Below are 25,110 nucleotides of genomic sequence, written 5' to 3' on the forward strand. Positions count from 1 at the left end.
AGCTAAGCAAATTTTTTGGAAAATTTTTAACCCTTTGAGAGTGGGCATCATCAAATGATGACTACTTACAGCTTTAGGGTAAATTCCGGGTATCGTCCCCTGATGGTCTACATTTCATGCCATACAGTTTGAACAAATTTTGCGGGAAAAGAGTTCAGATTACTTCCGTGGGCAATAAATGACTCATGGCAACTCTTATGGCAACTATAATAACTGATCAGTACAGGAGAGAGGGATCAGTCTGCCTTGAGATGTCAGAGGGGAATGTTGTCCACCATTCCCATCCAAGGATGTGTCGTAAATATTTTACAATAAATATACAGGCAGTCTCCGGTTTACGACGGGGGTTCCGTTCTGACGACCCGTCATAAGCCGAAAATCATCGTAAACCAGAAAAATCGTCGAAAATCGTAAGAAAACCTTACTTTTAATCCTTTGAGTATCCTTTGGGTATCTTGAAAATGACATAACCTGCATTTTTATTGAGTCTTTCATAAAAAAACCTCCAAAATTTTACCATTCTACTGTTTTGAAGCCAGAGAGAGAGAGAGAGCGAGAGAGATTGCCTCACCACTTATCCACCAGAAAAAGACTTGGAACTTCACAGAACAACATTGCTCTCCCATTTTTACTTTAAGTATCACCCTACATCAAATATAGCTTAAGTTATTATCCTATTGCTACTGTATTAATCTTTGAAATTGTAATAATATCTTTTCAAAGTCATCTTAAACACTAGTACCATTTTCCAACCAGAGAGAGAGAGAGAGAGAGAGAGAGAGAGAGAGAGAGAGAGAGAGAGAGAGAGAGAGAGAGAGAGAGAGAGAGAGAGAGAGAGAGAGTTTATCTCTTTAATCTCTCAAGGAATGTTAAGCCATTTCTCTTTACTGCGACTGACAACAAAAATTGTTTTTTTCTTTGCCTTCCAAAGATGTAGGCTACTACTTTTACTAAGCATTTTTAAAGCACCATGAACACACACACACACACACATAGGTAAATTAGAGATTCAAATTAGCTTAGTATCTTTTATGAGATCTATCCATGAATTCTATCTTTTGGAGTATCTATTTATAATATATCTATCCATTTGAGAGAGAGAGAGAGAGAGAGAGAGAGAGAGAGAGAGAGAGAGAGAGAGAGAGAGAGAGAGAGAGAGAGAGAGAGAGAGAGAGAGAGAGAGAGAGAGAGAGAGAGAGAAGGAAGGAGAAACTGATCTTCTGTCCTTAGTCTGCTTTGAAAATGCATAAATGTTGTAATTTCAGTATACTGTATTACTGTATTATTATTTAATCTTATTACTATTTGAAAATTAGCACTTATTAGGTAAGTCATTTATACATCATACAAACGTAGTTAGTCGTCATCTCCCACAAATTTGTTAGAAAAATCTTATGCAGTCATTCTCTCTCTCACGTCGGAGAGAGAGAGAAAAAAAACACTACGCGCCCTCTCTATAGTGTATGCAAAGCCTGTGAGGTACAAGCTTTGTGATTGGTTAAATCGAAATATTGTGCTAGAGACTCCCAATTTATTGCAAAATAAAGGTTAATGATTGAATATTACTAGAATGTAAGAGTTTTAGCTTACAATTGCGTTTTTTCGACCATTTCGGTCGAGTTAAAGTTGACCAAGGTTGAAATTTTGGCAGTTATCGTGATTTATGTGAAAATATTTCAAAAGTGATAAAAGCTACAACCATGAATTATTTTCTGTTGTATTCTACATGAAATTGCACACATTTTCATATATAAAAAGTTTATGTAACGACTAATGTAAAGCGATGCAAACATTACGACAACGTGATAAAGAATTTCAGAGATGTTCGGCCTGAGTTACCATCGCAGACGTAAGGAAAGTTTTTTTTTTCAGAAATTCACCATAAATCGAAATATTGTGCTAGAGGCTTCCAGTTTGTTGCCAAATGAAGGTACATGATTGAATATTACTAGAATGTAAGAGTTTTAGCTTATAATTGCATTTTTTTACCATTTTGGTTGAGTTCAAGTTGACCGAAGGTTGAAATTTTGGCAGTTATCGTGATTTATATGAAAATATTTAAAAACTGATAAAAGCTAGAACCATGAGTTATTTTCTGTTGTATTCTACATGAAATTGCGCACATTTTCATATATAAAACTTTACGTAACGGCTAATATAAAACAGCGCAAAAATTACGACAAAATTACGAAAGAATTTCTGAAATTTTCGGCACAGTTACCACGCGGACGTAAGGAAAAAGTTTTTTTTTTAAATTCACCATAAATCGAAATATTGTGCTAGAGACTTCCAATTTGTTGCAAAATGAAGGTAAATGATTGAATATTACTAAATGATTGAATATTACTAGAATGTAAGAGTTTTAGCTTACAATTGCATTTTTCGACCATTTCGGTCGAGTCGAAGTTGACCGAAGGTTGAAATTTTTTGTAGTCGACGTACGGTACGTCCACTTGGCACCCAACGGACAATTTTAGTCGACGTATGATACGTCCAGTAGGCGTTTAAGGGTTAATATGCCACATGGTCGTCACTTCTGTATGTGTATGGCTATGTAAGGTAATGGTTTAACCAGAGAATGAAAACTAACACACTTGTCTGGATATGGAGTTTCTCGTCATAAAGTAGTACAGGCAGTCCTGGGTTATCAGCAGGCTCGGTTATCAGCGATTCGGTTTTTAAGCGCTTGTCTAGCAATGAAAATCGGTGATTTTCGGTGCCAATATCCACTTATCGGCGCCAATAATCACGTATCGGTGCCAATAATCACGTATCAGCACCGATACATGCCTAACAGAGGTGCTGATAACCGAAAATTGCCGAAAAAGCACTAAAAATCGCCAATTTTCAGTTATCAGCAATTTTTGCTTATTGTCACGCCGTTGGAACAGAACCCCTGCCAATAACCAGGGACTGCCTGTACCATACAAGTTAAAATCAAAACAGAAAAATTATGAAACAAACCGATTGAAAACTGCTGGGTCAGCCTTGGGAAGATCTTCTGCTTTATCAACTGGATCCAGTTGATTAAGTGGTGACTGAGAATCAGCTTTTGAAACATGATGGGAGTTGAAGTGGACCGTCTCCCGCTCTGTTAAATATGAATAAATAAGTCTAAAGTGATCAATCCAACCACAGTGAGAAAAGTAATATCTCATTATTCAGTGCTTTTCAAATTATGCATATCAATTATAAATACTATGTTACATTTTTAAGCTTCTTAACCAATGAGGAATGTGCCTCAATCAGCTACCCTACAACAACTGGGTATTGCATCTACAAAAAAATTTTATCAACAGTACAGGATGCCATGCAAAAACCAGAAACATAAAAAACTGTATTGCCAAACTGAGCTTTTTAATCTAGTGCAAACAAGAAAATGTACTGTATATTCAATACAATTTTCCCAAGATAAAATCATGAATTATGAATTTTTTTATCAACAAAAAATTATGCTGCCAAACTGAGCAATTTAATCTGGGGTAAACACAAAAATATATAGGTATTTGCAATACAATTTTCCCATGATAAAATTATGAATTACGATGAATTTTTGCAACTATTATCAGGACTGTAAATTACCATATTTTGTGGTGTCAAAGACGCTATTTCTTCTAAAATTAAGTCTCAGAAATGTACAATGCATGCAGGATGCCAAAAATTAAGTTTTTAAACGCCTATCCTAACCCCAGAAGGTTATCTTTTGCTAAACAGTTATCAGAATTACTGTATGTGAACCCTGATTAAAGTGTACAATTATACTAAAAAATAGTAAATAAACAAAAGTATCATAAAAACAGTAAAAACTTATGTAGCCTAGTCACAAAGATTCATTCTCATCTCAGCAGATTATCATAGAAGAGTCAACAGGCTATAGTAAACTATTCATGTATGTCAATGTACTGTTATTTTCACTCTACTCAAATGACCTCTGACTTAGGAACATTGTTAAAAGGGTTTTACAGTAAATTGTACTATAGCCTAGCAAGACAATCACAATAAAACACTCATTAACCATTTGTTTTGGTAGTGTTCAGATGTTTATGATGAAATATGTAGCTTTCAGTAAGCAACACCAAGAAAAGGTAACAATTGGTTTCCACAGTTCCAAACATAAAACTTAATATTAACCCTTAATGGACGGATCCCCTCATGAGAGGATCTAAAACAGGTTTTGGGTGGTGGACGGATCCCCTCTGAGGAGTATGAATATTAAGCACCATACAATTTGGCTGTATCGAGCAGGAAAGAGTTTCCATCACTTCAGTAGCCCACAAATGAATAGTGGCAACTAAAGAATTCAGCTCAGCTCAATCGTGGGCATCTAGGGTAGATTAGTACCGTTCTTAACTTGAAGGGGGAATGTCTTGCTCCTCTCCCTCCCATTACATCTTTTTATTTATTTGCTCATAAATATACCCAGGGATTCCTATTGGTTTTAGTTCTGATCTTTTATGATATGATGTCAGTTATAATTGTAATTTTGCAAAGAAATATTAAAAAAAACAGGTATCCCTCCAAAGAAGTTATTGTATCTCCCAATCTCAGAAAATTTACGTAAATATTTTACAACAAATATACTCAGAATTTGTTACTGAATTTAGTTCTTATCTGATATTGTATGAGCTGTAATTATAACTTTACAAAATAAAATAAAATAAATTATTAGAAAAAACATGTATAACTTAGTAAAATTTACGAGTGTTTTGTAAAAGAGGCCCCACACAGGGTTGTAAATAGTCACTCAACTTCCTGTGGAGGGTATGGAAAATTTTTTAGAATTTTTTTTTCTTACACCATGTGCATTTGCATATCTTCCGCTTTCCATTGAAGCATTTTTTTCTTAAACTGGCCAACCTTAAAGTTTGCCTGGTCTGGAGGGTTGCATGATATATAACTAGCCCGTCCCTTATGGGTTAAAGAACATTATAAGACCATAAAACAAAAATTTGGATCTGTAAAAAGGGTTTCAGAAATTTTGAAGAATACACAGAACACTGCCATCTTTTTGCTAAGTACCATAAAAGTTTTGCTGTTTCCAGATGTGTTAAAATGAAGTACACTGTATGAGCATAAACAGACAAATGTTTTTCCTTTATTATGTATAGGCAGTATTTGTATTTTCCTAATTTAATTTTTTTATTGTGTTCAGTTTGGCTTTTGAAACTGGGTTGTTCAATAACTATAAAAAAAAGTTATGCAGTAATTACTGTATATTTCATATATCATTCCTTTGTCTGAGATTTAAAAAATGACATATGCCTGTATCTAATATTATCAAAACCTAAACATATTGCACTATCTGTACCCCATCCATATGCAAACACAGATGGTGTTGGTGAAGGAAATTTCCAAAGAAACACAGCTTGCAGTTTATACTGTTTACATTACTTGGTGATCTGTTCAAGTTTTTCAGTCAGCTCATATATTAACTTCAGAAAAGATTACTAAATATTAAAATCAACGAACTTGGAAAAACAAATTATTTTTAAAATGAAATGAAAATCTACAATTATCAATATGATGCATCAGCTGAAGTTGCAGCACTTAAACTCATCAAGCAAGCAAATACTAGTAGCACGATAACCAAAGCAAAGCCATGGCAATGTCACCAACTCAAAATATAGTGTTTTTATTCTAAACCCACAAATTATTATATTTGATTATAACACAGAAACTCCAGTACTGTAAAGGTACAAACACAGTGGGGCCAAACACTGACTTATGGAACTGGAACAAATTAATGGGTACAGTTTGACTATGGGTACCCACCTGAAGGCAGTGTCTATGTCTAAACTCTGGCTGTAAACTTACCGTATCTACGTACAAGAAAAAGAAAAACGCAGACTGTAAGTGATTAACAGGATCTGTATGTCACTATTTATATATTTTTTTTTTCAAAATTTCAAGTCAAAAAAGGGATGCGTGTTTGAGCCCACAGCGTCTTTGATACCATAAAATACAGTACACAGTATACTACATACACAGAAGTAGCTGTGTTCACTTGCAAACTCATATTAAAGTGCATGCTAAATACATTTCTGTTACTAGAGTAAGACATACAGAGGTACATTTGGAAAAACATATAACTTCTAAGCAAAAATGCAGATGACATGACTCAGTTCATGAAAGACTTGATATATCATGTTTGGACTTTGCAGTTTATAACTGACAAACTAAGCCCCAAAACTAATATCCTTCAAACCAATACTACCTACCTGATACTAATCAGAATGAATATCAAGTCATATGATTCATATTTTACTGAAACCTATCCCTATGTTGAAGCCATGGTAAAAAATATATTCTGTATTTCACATCAGTTTTCCCTTTATGGCCTTAGAAAAAATGTCATAAAGGGTATAGTCTCTCCCTTTTTTCTGTTTAAAGCAATTACAGCCTGAATTCCCATCTGGTGAAGGTCTTTACCTGTGCCCTTTTTCCATGATGATCTACAATTATGATATATCTACTGCTTCTCTGATTAACTGTTAATCATCTTTTCTTTATTACATATAAAAAATAATCCAATCTCTCAGACCTCAATCTATTTTTCCAGTTGCTAGACAGCAGTCTCCCTGCCACTAACACATCTGTAATTTGATCTTCCCAATGCACTGTGAATATTAACTTTAGTACATCGACACCTTGGATGAGCTAATAAGTCTTTTTGAGGCCCCTATCCATGAAACTCCATAAAAGCATTTTAAAGTTTCCTCTATTTTCTTTGTCAGTAACCATGTTTCTGCAGATTAGTAGTAGAGGTCTTATACATATACCAGAAGCCTTTGCACTAATCACTGATTGGATATTCCATTTCATCCAAGCTGTTGCTACTCTTTCTCACTGTCCTCAGTACCTGCTTTACAGTCCAGTGTGCCCCATTTGGTCTTACAAATTTCTGGCATTGAAAATCTCTTACTTCAAGAATATTTTGCAATCCTCAGTATCTGTTGTGAAATAAAATGTTACACAGCACTGCAGTTAGCCTTAATACTTTTCCACAACACTGACACAGCTACTTTTCTTGCAAAACATTTTCTTTGAATCCTTTGCAGTCACCATGAATTTTGCTTTCCTTACATTAATTTTCACTCCTCTCCTCTTTAGTTCACTTTTCCATCAAATATTTCTACCACCTTTCAACTGATTCTACTGTTAACAATAGGTCATCTGCATATAGCAGCTCCCAGGTGCCTAAGTTTATGCACTGTTGAGTCACTTATTTTTGTACTTTCCTCCAACGCTATCATAAACAGCAAAGGGCTCAGCACTAACACTTGATAGACAACACTTATCTCTTGATTATTCCAATATACCTACCAATGTCATTACAGCTTGTGCTATGATGCAGCAACACCACTACAGTACTTCAAGTCTTTCTGGTACCCTCTGCCTTTGTAATAGCAATCTAAGACCCAAAAATAACTAAGCGATATAATCTTTTCCTCTTTGTAAGGTATTTTTCCTGTAACTGCCTTACTATTGAGACTGCTTTTGTTGTTGACTTCTGAGACATGAAGCTCTAATAACTACTATTCACTTTAAAGATTTTTCTCAGCCTTTACCCCAGCACCTTCCCCAATAATTTCAACCCATGGCTGAGCAATCTCATTCCATTGTCATTTAATATTGTAGTCCTTTCTATTTTCCCTTATATATTATTAGCTGTGCTCTTTTCCCACTCTCCAGATGCTATCTTTTCCTTTATTAGTTTTCATAAATTTTGGTTAGCTCACCAACAACCATCTCTCCAAATACGTTACGCAACATTTATCCTAACAGTATTGGGATTTTTCATTTTTCATCATCCCCCAACCACACCAATGTCCTCCAGTCTGCTCTTGATACTCATTCAGATTTTCAAAATACTGGAAAGCCACAATTATTCTATTGTCTCTTCCTCTTCAACTTGAATTGCTCCATTTTCGTCTGTACATACCTAGCCCATTTTCAGCTTTTCAAGGATACAGAAATATACCAAATTAAAATTAAATTGGTATTTTTCCTAGCCTATGAACCTACGCTCTCGTATATGGAGTAATCTGCGCTTACCTCTCTTCAGCTGTTATTGAACTGTCTCAAGAAAACAAAACCCTAATGTTATACAGTACCTGGGTCATGTGGTGTGACCTGGATTGACCTGTCTTCTTCCATTGTGATCGCAGCCGCTTACTAATAAGTACTGCTGCATTTTTTCTGAATAGATTTGTTACTTCTGATGGTTTTTGGGGTTTTTTATTTTTCATCACCTCAAGGGCCCATTTTGCTTCAACTGTTATAAGTTTCTACCCGTCCCTCTACCATACCAGTGGCTTCCAATCTGTTCATTACTCTCATTCAGATTTTCACAATACCACCTTAATTGTTCTAGTTTATCTTTCTTTTAACTTTAATTTTTTCATTTTCATCTACCAGATACTTTGACCATTTTACATCTTTTCCAGGTTTTCCAGTTTATAGAAAATTTAATTAAGATGTACTGCTGCATTATAAATCAACCGATACTTCTTTTCAGGAATGATTATTCAATTACAATATGTTAAAGTTTTTAGAAAGGCATATAATATAAATCTTATGCTATAACAGATACAATAAATTTTTTTGGAACTGACCGATTATTAAAAAGATGGTCTGCTCTTAATAAATCCTTTTCTCTCAGAATAATAAACTAAAGCTATGTACACTTTATATTTTACAAAGATACATTACTTAAAAATATTGTACCCCACCACCAAAATGAATTCTCAACATACAATACATAACATATACCATAGAGGCAGTACTGCACTGTAAAGTACAGTACTTTACATTCAGGTACCTGTAAACGTGTTAATACCAAAGCAACCATCAACTGAAAAGAAAAGAAAAATAAACACTAAAACAAGCTGTGTTTCTTACAACACATAAATAGCAGCCATTACAGTATAACACATTATCATGCTTACTAAGCTTCTAATGTTATCAATGCATTTTTTATCTTAACAACTAATTTAGTAACTAAGGTTCAAAAGTATTACAGTATAAAGCATTAATATGAAGCATGCAACACTGTGACAGAAATGTACTGTACTGTACAATATTTACAAATAAGTTAGTAAGTTTATTCTGTACAAAATTTCCAGTTGTATTGTTGGAGTAATGTCACTTTCTTCGATTTCACTAAAAATATCAACACAAAAACAGTACACTGAAAAAGAACACAATTTAATTTGATAATGAGCATACAGCATGTAACATTTTCCCAGGTACTATAAAGACTTTCTTAACTATTACAGAAAGGGACATTTAAAGGCATAACATGATCACAATCAAAAACAGGTAGCTTGAAGCTGACAATGAATTTCAACTACATATAACAGAAATTAGAGTCACTAGAGACTGAACCTGCAATGAACAGATTTCAAAACACAAAACTAACTTTTCCATAAAAGCTTGTCCCAAACTCAAGTCTTATCTAATGTACAGAAAAATAAGTCTCGTGATGAATGTCCAACCTGGAACAACAGTTACCAGTCAATCATTTTCTCAATTCTGCACAGACTGGGGATAAGTACCACAACCCCCTGTGAATAGCTAAAATCCGCGAATACTTGAAATGCCCCTAAAAACACATAACTGCATACTTAAACAGGTCAGACACCAAAGACTACCTGTAAAAACATTTATAACTTCCCATTTAATGGCTCACACACCAAATGTATACCATACACTATCATCCTACACCAAATACACCTTAAACTATCATCCCAAATTACTTTAATATCATTTCAAAGTCATCTTACAACATTACCCTTAAAAATACATGGCTTAAAGCTAACTGTGAAAACTAAACTCAAGTCCCCCTTACATTCAATCAGAGCCATTTCTCTCAGAGTATTGAGGCTGTCCCATTTTCTTTTTACAGAACAGGGAAAACACTGGGAAAAACACCAGGAATTCAAAAGTCCAGTATGCACTTATATACAATGAAAAAATACATTTTAGGATATTATGCTCTTTACTTTAATAATAATAAAAGAAAAATAATACATCATGTTTTTGTAATAAAAAATGTATTTAGTCATGAAAATAACAAAAATTTTCTCTCAGAGTACTGGGGCTGTCCCATTTTCGTTTTACAGAACAAGGGAAGCACTAGAATTCACAACTTCAGCACAGTACAGTATGTACTTAAATACATAAGTACATTTTATGATATTATGCTGTTTAATATTAATATCTGAAACTTAGTAAATCATATTTTTACCAAAAAATAACTTATCTAGTCATGAAAATAAGACCAAAATACACTAATTAGTGAATATTTCTCAATGGAAAAGTCCGCGAATTGCCGACATTTTGGCAAATAATTCAGGGATAAGTTCCACAGAAAAATCCGCAAATCGGTGAAGCCACAAACTGAAAGACCACGAACAGCAGGGGTTGACTATAGGTATTATTATAAAAATTAACTATTCAATCTCCCTTCCTTGATTTAACAAAATATAAATAAAATACTTTCTCTTTGTTAAAGTAAGAGGGTATACTAGGTAGGGAAGCAAGCAAGCAGTTGTTGTTGTTCCCAAAGCCAACTGTCAAAAGGGGTAAGAATTTTAGTTACGAGGCATGTCAGACACGATAGGTTTTGCAAAGACCACCCTTACCTAGATTGTACCTTAAGCTCACTTTTCTATGACCTTTGTAATGGCAAATTTTTTGTCATTTCTCAGATGCTACCTACACCCAAGCCAAGCGGTTTGGGGGAGGAATTTGAAGCAAGCACCCACACCACTGACCCCAGCTTCGAGCAAGTCTAAAAGCACCCACCAGAGAGGCAACACACACATCAGGAGTCTCTCACAGTCCCCCTTTGTTCTCCCCTTTTGTCTAACAGCTGGGGAAATTGCCATTTCAACAGACCCAGGGCTTCTAATGCAATTGATCAATCCATTATCTATTCCAGCAGTAAGTCTGAAGATGACAGTTACTCCCAGTTCTCTTTCCCGTCATCTTAAACGCTCCATTTTCATGTTTCAAGTTTTTTTCTCTTAGTCACTGGCTAAGAAAATCCTAGTACAGGTTGACCATCACTAATCCGGCAATCAGTAGTCCGGAACAATCAGTAATCCAGCACAAATTTCGGCTAGAGTAATTTCTAATGTTTACGGACTAATTTTCAAATTTCCCGGGTCGCTGCGCTAACTCGCTCGATTTGGTGGCGCAGTGTGCTGCATCAACAAACTGCTAGCCTAGCCTACAGTATACTGAACTCTATTCACATATTAACAGTATTATACAAACATCAACATAACGAATGCGCATCTTTTTCTTGGATCTTTTAAAAAGTTATGCTTTACTACATTGTTTCCAATTGCGTATATTCTCATGTTGCTTTTGTATTATAAATTGCGATCAATGTTTTGTTTTGGGAATCAACATCGCGGTGTTTATTTCACCGCATTTAACTAAGTTCAAAGTGCTTTTCTTGCTTCTAGTTAGTGTAAATGAATATGGATACTTTATTTATTTGGGACAAGGATATTTTTTGTTATACGAAGTGTTTTTAAGTCGAAATATAACTTGAATACGTCTCATTGTGAAATTATTTTAGCTATTTTTTCGTTATTATATGACGTTCGCGGGAATCGCGGCTGGCTGTTTTGGGGGCGTTTGTTTTGTGTAAAAAAAATCAAGATTCCGGTCGCTATGTTCTCTTGATTTCACCATAATACAAGCTTTACGTATTTATCTTTTATCGGCGTGAAAAACAGTGGTAATTTGTATTCTTTCATGCCCAGTAGCTTTGATTAAAATATTAACGCTCTTCCAGTTTTATTTACGGTCGAGTTTCATCCATGTTGCCGATGCACGATAATTTATAGTCATTAGCAGCTTGAACATTGTTTTCTCAGCTTCAGCGACAACTTGCAGCTTAAAGCTACTGTAGCAGTATATTTCCCTGCCGATCTTTTCTCCAAAGCGAATAAGGGAATAGTGTAAAAAATATATCAGTCCTATTGCACAGTACTTAACGTCATTTGTAACATAACTACAGTAATTGTGTATTACCGTACGATGGTTGAAATACATGCAAAACAGTTGTTATCCGATACGATTATTAGCAAAACAAGTTTCCCGTTCGGTTGTTCATGGCTGTATGCATTTACGCAAGAGTATAACATTACTAACAATACTGTTATCATTCTCTTTTACTTTTTTAACTAGCAGGTGGAATAAAGAGATGGAGGAAAAGAAGTTGGTCTATTGTAAGTTGGTCTCTCTCTCGCTGCCTGCGCCATGAAATCTAAAAATATTTCCTAAATATTTTCGTATCGGTATTAATTGCTAACCCCATCGTAAACTCAAAATATTGTAAGTCGAATTATCGTAACTCAAGCACTACCTGTATTTGATAATTGTCTTTTCTTTATTAACCAGCTTGTGCTGATTTATGGGATATTTTAATTCTAAGATGAGGTGCTTAGCTACTGGGTTTCGTGTATTCTAGCCTAATGAATGGCTAATCCGGCAAAATGGCTAATCCGGCACCCCCGGGGTCCCAATGATGCCGAATTAGTGATGGTCAACATGTATAACCATATCCCATTTATGAAGTCAAATATACAAAGTACAATTATTGTTGCCCAGTGGAATTACATAAATTATCCTCCATGGTGGTAAAGTAATAATCTTGATCTAAGATTCATCCCTTGCAGTCAATTAACCCTTAAACGCTGAGCCTCTATTTACAAAAGTGTCTGCCGTATGCTGGCGGGGTTTGGGAGTTAGCGCCAAAGCGGAAAAAAAGTTTTTTTAAAAAATCACAGCATGCTTAGTTTTTAAGATTAAGAGTTCATTTTTGGCTCCTTTTTTTCTCATTGCCTGAAGTTTAGTATGCAACCATCAGAAATTGAAAAAAATATCATTATCATATATAAATATTGGAATATATGACCGCAAAAAAAAAATTTCATATATAATTGTATACAAATCATGCTGTGAGCAAAACAGTTAAAGCTAATGAGCTACTTTTTTTCGTTGTATTGTGTACTAAATTGCGATCATTATGGTATATAACAAATTTTAAAATGATCAAAGCAACACAGAGAAAATATTATCACAAAATGATGCATGAATTTGTAATGCGGGGATGTAAAAAAAAATTTTTTTTCAAAAATTCACCATAAATCGAAATATTGTGCTAGAGACTTCCCGTTTGTTGCAAAATGAAGGTAAATGATTGAATATTACTAGACTGTAAGTGTTTTAGCTTACAATTGCATTTTTCGACCATTTCGGTCGAGTCAAAGTTAACTGAAGGTTGAAATTTCGGCACTTATCGTGATTTATATGAAAATATTTCAAAACTGACAAAAGCTACAACCATGAGTTATTTTTTGTTGTATTCTACATGAAATTGCACACATATTCATATATAAAACGTTATGTAATGGCTAATATAAAATGGTGAAAAAATTACGACAAAGTGACTAAAGAATTTCTAAGATTTTCAGCATTCAAAAATTCACCATAAATCGAAATATTGTGCTCGAGACTTCTCGTTTTTTACAAAATGAAGGTAAATGATTGAATATTACTAGAATGTAAGTTTTAGCTTACAATTGCATTTTCGACCATTTTGGTTGAGTCAAAGTTGACCGAAGGTTGAAATTTTGGCACTTATCGTGATTTATATGAAAATATGTCAAAAATGATAAAAGCTGCAACCATGAGTTATTTTTTTTTTTGTATTCTACATGAAACTGCACATTTTCATATATAAAACTTTATGTAACGTCTAACAGAAAACTGTGCAAAAATTACGACAAAGTGACTAGAGAATTTCTGAGATTGTAAGAGCCTGACGCTGTCTCTTCCAAACACGTGTGTGTTCGTGTTTCGCCGTCCATCGGAGTGGCGAGGCGTTTAATGCGTCTTCACAAACAGAAACATACACACAGTTTGATAAAGAAGATTCGTTGGAACATTATGAGTACATGATTAGAATGCTTGCATGGCAATGCAAGTAGTGGTGATTGTACATACATCAAGACAACAATGATTAGGGAGAAACAGACGGGAATATTGTATGGTTGAAATTGCGTTCCTTTAGAGAAAGAAAACAAGATGCCTCTTGTTGTCTTGTCCACTCTGATGGACAACGAACACACACGTTTGGAAGAGACGGCATCAGGCTCTTACAAGACTTTCAGCAGAGTTAGCTGATGCTTTCTTTTGGGATAAGAAAGAAATTCACGCATGCGCAGCTGGGTCACACTTGTAAACAAAACAACAGCGTGATCCATGAACTCCCAGCATCCCTCAAGGCGCGATTTAAAATTTTTCGCAAATGAGGCCTAGAAGTATTTTTCTGCGAATATTTAAAAAAAACTTTTTGTAGTCGACGTATTTTACGTCCACTTGGCACCCGACAGACAACTTTTGTTGACGTAAAATACGTCCAGTTGGCGTTAAAGGGTTAATGATAAGTGAGAGGTCTTTTGATATAAGAATGTTATATGGAAACGTCTCTTCCAAAATTGGGCACGTCTTGGAACCTGGCCAGATTCTTGTTTGGAGAAGAATTAGCATCCTTGATACCACGATCCTCAATTCATGCACCTGAAATTGCTTTATAGACGCGTCACAAGAGGCTCCAAGCTGTTACATTATTCACTCCTTTATGTCGAAATATCTTGTCCGAAGTGGGACGAAGCTGGAGCTGTTATTAGCTCCCGTAAGAAACAATTGATACCTTTCTGTGTTGAACTAGATGTTCATTTCGTTATAAATATGTTTGCTAATTAGCTGTTACCAATTAAAATATGCTAATTTTTTACGGAGTGCAATTTTCATGTTTTTCCAACCTACTTAAGTTGGTGTTTCGTATCGTATCTCAGTAAGGAATAAAGATAGAAAAAAAATAAATGTTATTAGAAAGTTGAATAAATTTCCTATTCGACAAAAGAAAGATATATGTATGGTTAGAATAAAATTGGAGCAATTGTTTTTATGGAAAATTTTTTTTCTAAGAAAATATACGGCAACAATTATTATATAGAAATGTTGATATTTTTACATTTTGCTGTTCAGCACAATAAACTACAAAGAATGGCCATTCGAATGATATGTAATACATGCACAGTGAAGTTATTTACAGATGCACAAATAGGCGTACAAAAAATGATCTACGCATGCATAAATTCCGGATGAACTACGGCGTTCAACGCATATATATATAAGCTGACGTGTTTTGTAATTAAGGTATTCCCCTACTTACGATGGGGTTAGGTTCCAAAAAACCCATCGTTTGTTGAAAAAATCGTAACTCGAATATGGCCTAGCCTACACTTGGGTAATCTGTACCATCTATGTATATGGTAGCCTAGCCTACACTACACAGTATACTTTATACATATATGGTATAGTAATTATTAGTGTCAGCTAATTCTGCAGGTTCAATGCAGATTGACATGATAAGTCAGTATAAAGAGAAATTGAATAACAAGGCCTAGCCTGCACTTTTGTATATCATATACGGTAGCCTAGCCTACATTATATTGTAATCTATTTTCACATAACACCGTATTATACAAACATCAAAATAACGAATGTGCATCTTCTCCACGGATCTTTTAAAAAGTTATGCTTTACTTCACTGTATCCAATCATAAATAATCTTATATTGCTTTTGCATTATAAATTCCGATGGGAATCGATGATGCGTACAGAGGGCATTTCTTGCTTCTAGTTAGCGTAAACGAATCTCTAGATACTTTATTTCTAATGGACATATATATTTTTCGTTATACGAAGTGTTTTTAAGTCAAAATATAACTTAAAAAGGCCTCGTTGTGAAATTATTTTAGCTATTTTTTTCGTTAATAGATTATGTTGGCGGCTGGCCTTTTGGGGGATTGTTTGTTTTGTATAAAAAAATCTGCCTTTTGGGGGATTGTTTGTTTTGTATAAAAAAATCAAGATTCAGTTCGCTATTTTCTCTTGATTTCATCATCATACTACGAGCTTTTCGTATTTATCTTTTATCGGCGTGAAAACAGCAGTAATATATGTTCTTTCATGCCCAGTAGTTTTGATTAAAATACTTTTTTTATTTTATTTGCTGTCGAGTTTCATCCATGTTGCCAATGCACGATAATTTATATCATTAGCAGCTTGAACATTCTTTTCTCAGCTTCAACTACAACTTGCAGCTTAAATTTACTGTAACAGTATATTTCCTTGCCGATCTTTTCTCCAAAGCGGATAAGGGTATAGTGTAAGAATATATCAGTGGTTAACGTCATTTTTAACATTACGGTACTGTAATTGTTTAACCGTACGATGGTTGAAATACAAGCAAAACAGTTGTTATCCGATTCAGTTATTAGCAAAACAAGTTAAACAACAGTTTCTCGTTCGGTTGTTTATGGTTGTATGCATTTTCGCAAGAGTATAACGTTACTAACAACACTTTTATCATTCTCTTACTTTTTTAACTAGAAGATGGAATAAAGAGATGGAGAAAAAGAAGTTGGTCTCTTTTGCTGCCTGATACCTGTTGCCTGTGCCCGCTCGAAATTTAAAAACATTTCCTAAATACTGTCGTACCGGTATTAATTGCTAACTCCATCGTAAACCCGAATTATCGTATGACATATTATCGTCACTCGTGCACTACCAGTATTTACAAACGCACAAAAATTGCAAACGAACACTGATCTATTTTGACTTCCGACACAACGAGAGCAAGTGAGGTCGGCTCATTGAATTAATGTACCTATTCCAGCCTCGCGCCAACGATCGCATAATCGTGACGCTGCCGGTTGTACGCTGTTGCCTCGCGCCAGTCGCCCGCAAAATTTAAAAATACGCATTTTCAAAATATTGTCGTATTGATATTAATTGCTAACCCCATCGTAAAAGCGAATTATCGTACGTCGAATCATCGTAACCCGAGCACTACCTGTACTCGGTAATAAATAATGCTAGAAAAAAAGTGAAAACTGCAATGGAAAGCTGAATAAATTTCCTATACAGTATATGTATATATATATATATATATATATATATATATATATATATATATATATATATATATATATATATATATATATATATATATATATATATATATATATATATATATATATATATATATATATATATATATATATATATATATATATATATATATATATATATATATATATATATATATATATATATATATATATATATATATATATATATATTTATATATATATATATATATATATATATATATATATATATATATATATATATATATATATATATATATATATATATATATTACCTAAAAATCAATAAAAAGTAAAGTATACCTTAGTTTAACCAGACCACTGAGCTGAGTAACAGCTCTCCTAGGCCTGGCCCAAGGATTAGACTTATTTTACGTGGCTAAGAACCAATTGGTTACCTAGCAAAGGGACCTACAGCTTATTGTGGAATCCGAACCACATTATACCGAGAAATGAATTTCTATCAGGAGAAATAAATTCTAACTCTTCAATGGTCGGCCGGAGACTCAAACTCAGGCCTAGCAGAGTGCTAGCCGAGAACTCTACTGACTCGTCCAACAAGGAACACCTAAAATCAATAGGTATTCCCAGTAAATAATTGAGCAATTGAAGCTCAAAGACGTACGTTTTGTTTTTTCACAAAGTCAATTGTTCGCTAAAGATTTTTATATAGAAACGTTGATATTTTTACATTTTGCCATTCAGCATGATGAAGTACAAAGAATGGCTGTTTGAATGATACATAATACATGCCCATTGAAGTTATTTACAGATGCACAAACAGAAGTACAAAAAATTATTCACGCACTCGTCAACCCTAGGCCGAACTACGCGACTCGACTGGGTTCTCGAGTGCTCATATTTACGCTTACATTTTTCGTAATTACTCGGTACTGAATGACGCTAAGAAAAAAGTGAATATTGCAATGGAAAGCTGAATAAATTTTCTATAAATAGCCCATGTAAAAGCAATAAGTGTTCCCAGAAAAAATTGAGCAATTGAAGCTGAAAGATGGAAATGTTGTTGAAAGACAGAAATATACGTAAAAAAGTAAATTCTTACGAAAAAGAAACGTTGCTATTTTTACATTCAGAGGTTTAGCATGTGACAATTTACACAACTGTCTTACAGATAAATATAAAAGATGGAAATATAAAGAACTGCCTTACAGATAAATATGAAAGATGGACATTGCAATTATAAATAAAACAAGACACAAACAAACAATGACATTGAACATGCAAAAAAATATTTGGAAAAGAATAGTGAAAAATTGAAACATGAAATGAACACACACACACACACATACACAACCATTCATTTGAGAATTTATAGTCGGGTACTTACTCCCTGTCGCTTCTCTTGGACTGCTAGGGAGGGATGTATTTCTTGCTACCTGTCACGATGTTGCATGTCCCCTGTTGAAGCTGATAGACAGGTAGCAAGGCCAGGACAGCTACTGGCCAGCTGGTGGCGGGGGAGAAGGTGGCCGCTGCTCCTTCAGAGATATGTCCGGAAGCAGACCTCCTTGCACAAGTTAAGTATACCTTAGTTTAACCAGACCACTGAGCTGATTAACAGCTTTCCTAGGGCTGGCCCGAAGGATTTGACTTATTTTACGTGGCTAAGAACCATTTGGTTACTTAGCAACAGGACCTACAGCTTATTGTGGAATCCAAACCACATTATAGCGAGAAATGAATTTCTATCACCAGAAATAAATTCCTCTAACTCTTCATCAGCCGGCCGGGAAATCGAACTCCGGTCTAGCGAGTACCAGTCCACAGCTCTACCGACTCACCCAACGAAGAGCTACCTCCTTGCACAGGTGCACCTTGCAGGCAATGCAGAAGCACCTAGTGTCTTTTCGGATGCCCCTTGACCAGCACCAACACCTCCTCTTACGCTGCTCAGTCCTGACAAATTGTGGTTTGTGCGACACATTCGTGCTATACCTGACACTCGGATCAGTTATACAGGGACGTCTTGCAGGTGGGGCTGATGTAGATGTCTGCCGTTGTCACCGTCATCTCTGTGTTGCAAAAGGGTCAGGTGTGCCACCAGAGGTGCTGGCCAACGGAGAGGAAGGAGCCTCGTGTTGGCCTGCATACACAGTATCTTCGTCCTTGTAGGGCCACTTATCAAGGTCATATTCTATCCGCTGCTGTGCAAAGTGCACAGCGAACAACTTGATGCTCATCTTCTTCCTCTCCAGAGAGTCATTTCCAGTACAAAGCAAAGGCGTTGAAGAGTGCCATCTGGAACAAGTACATGATGAACTTGTCCACTTGCTGGTAAGCCTCATGAACTGGTAATATTGGATCACCTGATCAAAATGATCCACACCACCCATGAAATTGTTGTAATGAGTGATTGCCTTTGGGCAATGCAATTGCAATCTTTCATGGGTGCCCTTCTAATGACGATCGTGGGGCTCGACCTCGGCATTATGAATCGCTGTAGGCCTCAAAATATGAAACTTAGCCTGTGCCAGCTTCAGCAATGATGTACATTTTTATTCCATATTTAGTCGACTTGGCAGGATTATACACTTTGAACCTAAGCTTCCCCTTCCATGGCAGCATCCCTTCATCAATTGACAGATCCTGCGAAGGAGTATACACATCCCTGAACCTCGATTGGAAGTATTCAAGGACGGTACGATCTCGGCATTATTGCAAGCGTGAAAAAACGTACCTATCTTAAGAAACCTCCGACATTACTTTCTTTTTATGAAGATCGGCGTATGCAGACATTCATTTGTAGACCAACAGTCGCGCAACAATGGTTTACGAATGACCCCCCATAAGAACAACGAGGCCCAGATACTGTGCAACATCCTTCGCATTCACTCCCAACCATGAATTACAGCAAGAATTTGGCATACCTGCAAACCATTGTTCCGCATAGATATTTGTTTGCTGTTCCAGGAAAACAAACAAAAATCTAGCGGAAAAACAGCTGGATAAAATCCAGCGCAGAAGACAGGTAAATAAAATCTCCCTGTAACCCCAGAGTTTCTGTGAAAGGCAATGCCATGGGAGGAGAGGGGTCAGTGGCCCAACCAGCTCTCCTGTCTTGCTCCTCAACTGACTCATGAGCACGTTCAGTTATGGCCCTACCCCTTCCGCCATGCCGTCCGGGTCGGATGCACCTTGCCTGTTGCCTCACACGACGCCCAACAATCCTTCCTCGTCCAACAGTAACAGGTAGGGAGAGATGGTCCCCCCCGCCCATCATCGGAAGATTCATCCTCCCAATCAGACCTGCTCGGTAAACCGACATCAGACTCGTCGCTCCTGTCTGACTCGTCAAAATCAAGCTTGTAGTCTGAGTCATTCCCAAACAAAGTCTTTTTTACGTGGGTCTCCAGTTCATAAAAAGAAAAGAAGTTGGGAAGTAGACGTGCGTGAGGTCGATGGCTGATAGAGAGAGGGATGAGAGGTCGACGGTTGAGAGAGAGATAGAGGGGTGAAAGGTCGACGGCTGGGATGTAGAGGCAAGCGAGATCTCGGCCTGGGACAACTGTTTTTCCGGGGTAAACACACTCACAGGCTGGAGGGGGTAAGGGTTGTTGTTTGTCATGGCTGACCCACGATTTTCCTCTTCACAACAACTGCCTTCACAAAACCTTTGTTCTCTCATGCCCATTTCATTTCTTCCCCTGAATCCCTACTACTCTCTTCAGTATAAGTCTGAATGTCACGCCTTCGCAAAACTACCAGGTGTTTCGAAATTAGAGCCCCCCTCCACAGAACAAATCGAAAGTTATGAAGTTTTCTGCTATAGCCTATCTCCAAGTACATTATTTTAAGTTTCTACGAAGCTATTTTTCATTTTATATTTCTTGTATTTTCAGACTGAGTGACAGAGTTAGATACAGCCATGGCTAACGACTTGGAGAAAATCAGATGGGTTGACCGAATCTGGACTATAACCTTCAGAGAGGCCAGGGATGCTGGTGCATCTTTCATTTCATGTTCCTGGATAGCTAAATACATTAAAAGAGATGAATACTTTGTTAAAAGAAGCTGGAACAAAAATCCCTATGACTGTCATTGCAAAAAGAGTGAGAATCTTGGAAGGTCTAAAGTCCTTTCTCAGGAGTCAAAAGACATCATAGCTGAGTCAGTGGGTAGACCAAGAAAGTTTTTTTGTAAAATGGCACTTGAACTAGAAACATAAAGGGGAAGTGCTGAAAATTGCCGTAAAAGAGCCTAAAATCACAGATTTTCAGTTATTGGCAGTTTTCGCTTATCATGCTGTCAGAACAGAACCCCCACTGATAACCAGGGACTGCCTATTTGAAAATTAGTAAATAATTTTTTATCATAATAATGTATTTAGTCATGACAATAAAATGAAAATACAGTAATTAATGAATATTGCTGTATGAAAAAATTCGCAAATTGGTGAAAGTTCCTGCATAAAATTGAAAGATATGTTCCATAAAAATCCACAACAGAGTGAAGCGTGAAAAAGTGAAGCACTTAAAAGTGGGGGTCCACTATATCTCTTTTTTTCTTTGTGCTTGATGTATTTCATTACAAGTTACAATACAGTAGTGTATACATTATATCCTTTAATGAAATGTGGAAAATCCATGCTTGTAAAACACAAAATCAAACACGCTCTAGCAAGTTCACCAACGCCAGTGCACAAGTGCGTATGTACATACATGATTGCATTTATCTTTTGGGTTGTAAAAATAAGAAGTGAGAAAATATAGAAAAATGATGAGAATACTGTAAGATATAAATAAAAAATCATAAATCTGACAACACAAAACAAAAACTCTAGCAAGGTCACCGGCACCAGCAAATAAAGAGTGTGCGTACATACATACCCTACACATACAATTGTATTTATCTTTTGGGTTGTAAAAATATAAATGAGAAAATACGGCAAAATTATAAATAAAAACTGTGTAAAGTATAAATAAAGTCATAAGTGTAACAAGAAACAAAACAAATTCTAGCTAGTCAGACATCTACCTAGCCCTCTTCACCCATCCAACACTGCATCACCAGGCCCTTCCAGCCAGGGAAACTACTCCCCAGCTTCACCCACCATCCAAAACTACCCCTCCTCTGAGTGAGTTCCTCTACACAGCCTTACTGCTCCTCCTCTCCCATGGTGCCCAGCCGTCTGACCACCCACCTTGGAAACTTTCCCAGGACTTCCCCAGACCCCAAAACTCTTTCTCAGTCTGTTTATGAGTGTAAGCAAAGTTACCAACACTTTCTTGAGGCAGTGCAGCATTGCCAACCATTGGAGAGCAGTTTTTTCATTTTTTTGAAACTTATATATCACATCTCTTTGGGGCTTGGTCCCTGGTCTGGGCGTGTCGGATAGTGGTGATCTGGATAAGTGAAGGATTATTGAACTTGAAAAAATATAACACAAAGTATTTTCTACAATATATTAAGTGAAAAAATTAAATCAATATGCTGTATAAACCAAAGACACAATGCAGGAATTCCCTCATCATGATAGGAGTTCCCCTTTGAGAATGAATTGCATATTCAAAGACTTGCAAGTATAACACGACTGGCCTAGGCCTCCAGCTCATGACCCTCCACTGTTTTTAGTCATCTTATCTCTCTTCCTCCTAGTGAGCCAGCCTATGTATCAAGAAGTTATATCTGTACATGAAATGTTTTCAAAAGTTAATGGATTTGTATTATATTTATTAGCTTCCCTTGTAATTTAACAAAAAACTTTAAGTTCTTTTTTCCATTTTCAGTAAGCTGCTCTTGCTAGTGCTAGAAAATGGCATATTTTTTCACAAGCTAGTCTCTAATGTTTATGGGTTTTGGAGAAAAGGCAAAGGTGGTTTTGAGTGTAATTACTCTTCAGCCAATAATTAGTGTAAGTGGATGCCTATGCTATGTTATGAAAGCACAGAGTTCCGAAGACTTGGCTGGTACTAAAGAACAAACTATCTGTAAGGACTGACAAAGCAATACACATCCCCACCCACTTCTTTCTTAAGTCCATTCCAATTAATGAAATCAGACCAGGGAACAGATGGGCAATTACTCTTCAAGCATATGCATGATGGTCTACATTACACCAAGTTTGACTGAAATTCCTTCAACCTGGTACTGCAATGATTAACCCTTTAACGCCGAAGCCCTATTTTCAAAAACGTCTCCCGTATGCCGGCAGCCTCCGAGAGGTAGCGCCGAAGCGGAAAAAAAGTTTTTTTCAAAATATCACAGTGCGCTTAGTTTTCAAGATTAAGAGTTCATTTTTGGCTCTTTTTTTCTCATTGCCTGAAGTTTAGTATGCAACCATCAGAAATAAAAAAAAATATCATTATCATATATAAATATTGGAATATATGACAGCAAAAAAAAAAACTCGTATATAATTGTATACAAATCTCACTGTAAGGAAAACGGTTGAAGCTAATGAGTTAATTTTTTTTAGTTGTATTGTGCACTAAATTGCGATGATTTTGGTATATAACAGATTGTAAAACGATTAAAGCAACACAGAGAAAATATTATCACAAAATGATGCATGAATTCGTAACGCGCGGACGCAAAAAAAAGTTTTTTTCATAAATTCACCAAAAATCAAAATATTGTGCTAGAGACTTTCCAATTGTGCCAAAATGAAGGAAATTGATTGAATATTACTAGGCTGTAAGTTTTTTAGCTTACAATTGCATTTTTTAACCATTTCGATCGAGTTAAAGTTGACCGATGGTTGATTTTTTTCTATTTATCGTTATTTCGATGTAAATATAAAAAAACTGTGAAGAGCTAAAGGAATGATATATTTTTTGTTGTATTCTACATGAAACTGCACACATTTTGATGTACAACACTTTATGTAACGAATAATATGAAACGACGAAAATATTACGGCAAGCTGATGCAAGAAATGACAGGATTTTCAGCGGAGTCCGCAACAAAGGAGCGGAGGAAAATTTTTTTTCAAAAAATTCACCAAAATCTACATATTGTGCTAGAGACTTTCCGTTTGTTGCAAAATGAAGGTAAATGATTGATTGTTACTTGAATGTAATAATTATGGCTTACGGATGCGTTTTTTCGATCATTTCGGTCAAGTCAAAGTTGACCTAATGTTAAAATTTTGTCAGTTATCGTGATTTCGCAAAATTATTAAAAAACTGTGAAGAGCTAAAGGAATGACATTTTTTGTTGTATTTTACATGAAATTTCGCACGTTTTGATGTATAACACTTTATGTAACGAATAATATGAAACGGCGAAAATATTACGGCAAGCTGACGCAAGAAATGACAGGATTTTCAGCGGAGTCCGAGCGCCGCAGAGCTTAAGGAAATTTTTTTTTTTAAATTCACCAAAAATCTAAATAATGTGCTAGAGACTTTCCGTTTGTTGCAAAATGAAGGTAAATGATTGATTGTTACTGAATGTAATAATTATGGTTTACGGATGCGTTTTTTCGATCATTTCGTCGAATCAAAGTTGACCAAATGTTAAAATTTTGTCAGTTATCGTGATTTCGTAAAAATATTAAAAACTGTGAAGAGCTAAAGGAATGACATATTTTTTGTTGTATTCTACATGACATTGCGCACATTTTGATGTATAACACTTTATGTAACAAATAACATGAAACGGCGAAAAAATTACAGCAATCTGACGCAAGAAATGACAGGATTTTCAGCGGAGTACGCGCGCGCAGAGCGAAGGAAAAAATTTTTTTTTTCAAAAATTCACCAAAAATCTAAATAAAGTGCTAGAGACTTTCCATTTGTTGCAAAATGAAGGTAAATGATTGATTGTTACTCGAATGTAATAATTAAGGCTTACGGATGCGTTTTTCGATCATTTCGGTCGAATCAAAGTTGACCGAATGTTAAAATTTTGTCAGTTATCGTGATTTCGATGTAAATATTAAAAAACTGTGAAGAGCTAAAGGAATGATATATTTTTTGTTGTATTCTACATGAAATTGCACACATTTTGATGTATAACACTTTATGTAATGAATAATATGAAACGACGAAAAATTACGGCAAGCTGACGCAAGAAATGACAGGATTTTCAGCGGAGTTCATAC

At 35.7% G+C, this 25,110-nt stretch overlaps 1 protein-coding gene across 6 annotated transcripts in view; it reads right to left on the reverse strand.

The window, feature by feature from the left end:
• The window catches only part of LOC136855906 (inositol-tetrakisphosphate 1-kinase-like), a 146,590-nt gene that overhangs the window by 45,967 nt on the left and 75,513 nt on the right, over nt 1-25,110 (reverse strand). For 4 of the 6 annotated variants that reach the window (XM_067133365.1, XM_067133359.1, XM_067133394.1 and 1 more), the window contains 2 exons: nt 8,822-8,854; nt 2,965-3,091 (listed from right to left, as the gene is read on the reverse strand). In XM_067133365.1, the coding sequence (XP_066989466.1) occupies nt 2,965-3,091; nt 8,822-8,854 (160 nt within the window). The remainder of the gene's footprint in view (nt 1-2,964; nt 3,092-8,821; nt 8,855-25,110) is intronic. The other 2 variants (XM_067133386.1, XM_067133376.1) reach the window with 1 other exon arrangement.

Source organism: Macrobrachium rosenbergii, chromosome 3 (assembly GCF_040412425.1).
Source record: "Macrobrachium rosenbergii isolate ZJJX-2024 chromosome 3, ASM4041242v1, whole genome shotgun sequence".
Classification (NCBI taxonomy): domain Eukaryota; kingdom Metazoa; phylum Arthropoda; class Malacostraca; order Decapoda; family Palaemonidae; genus Macrobrachium; species Macrobrachium rosenbergii.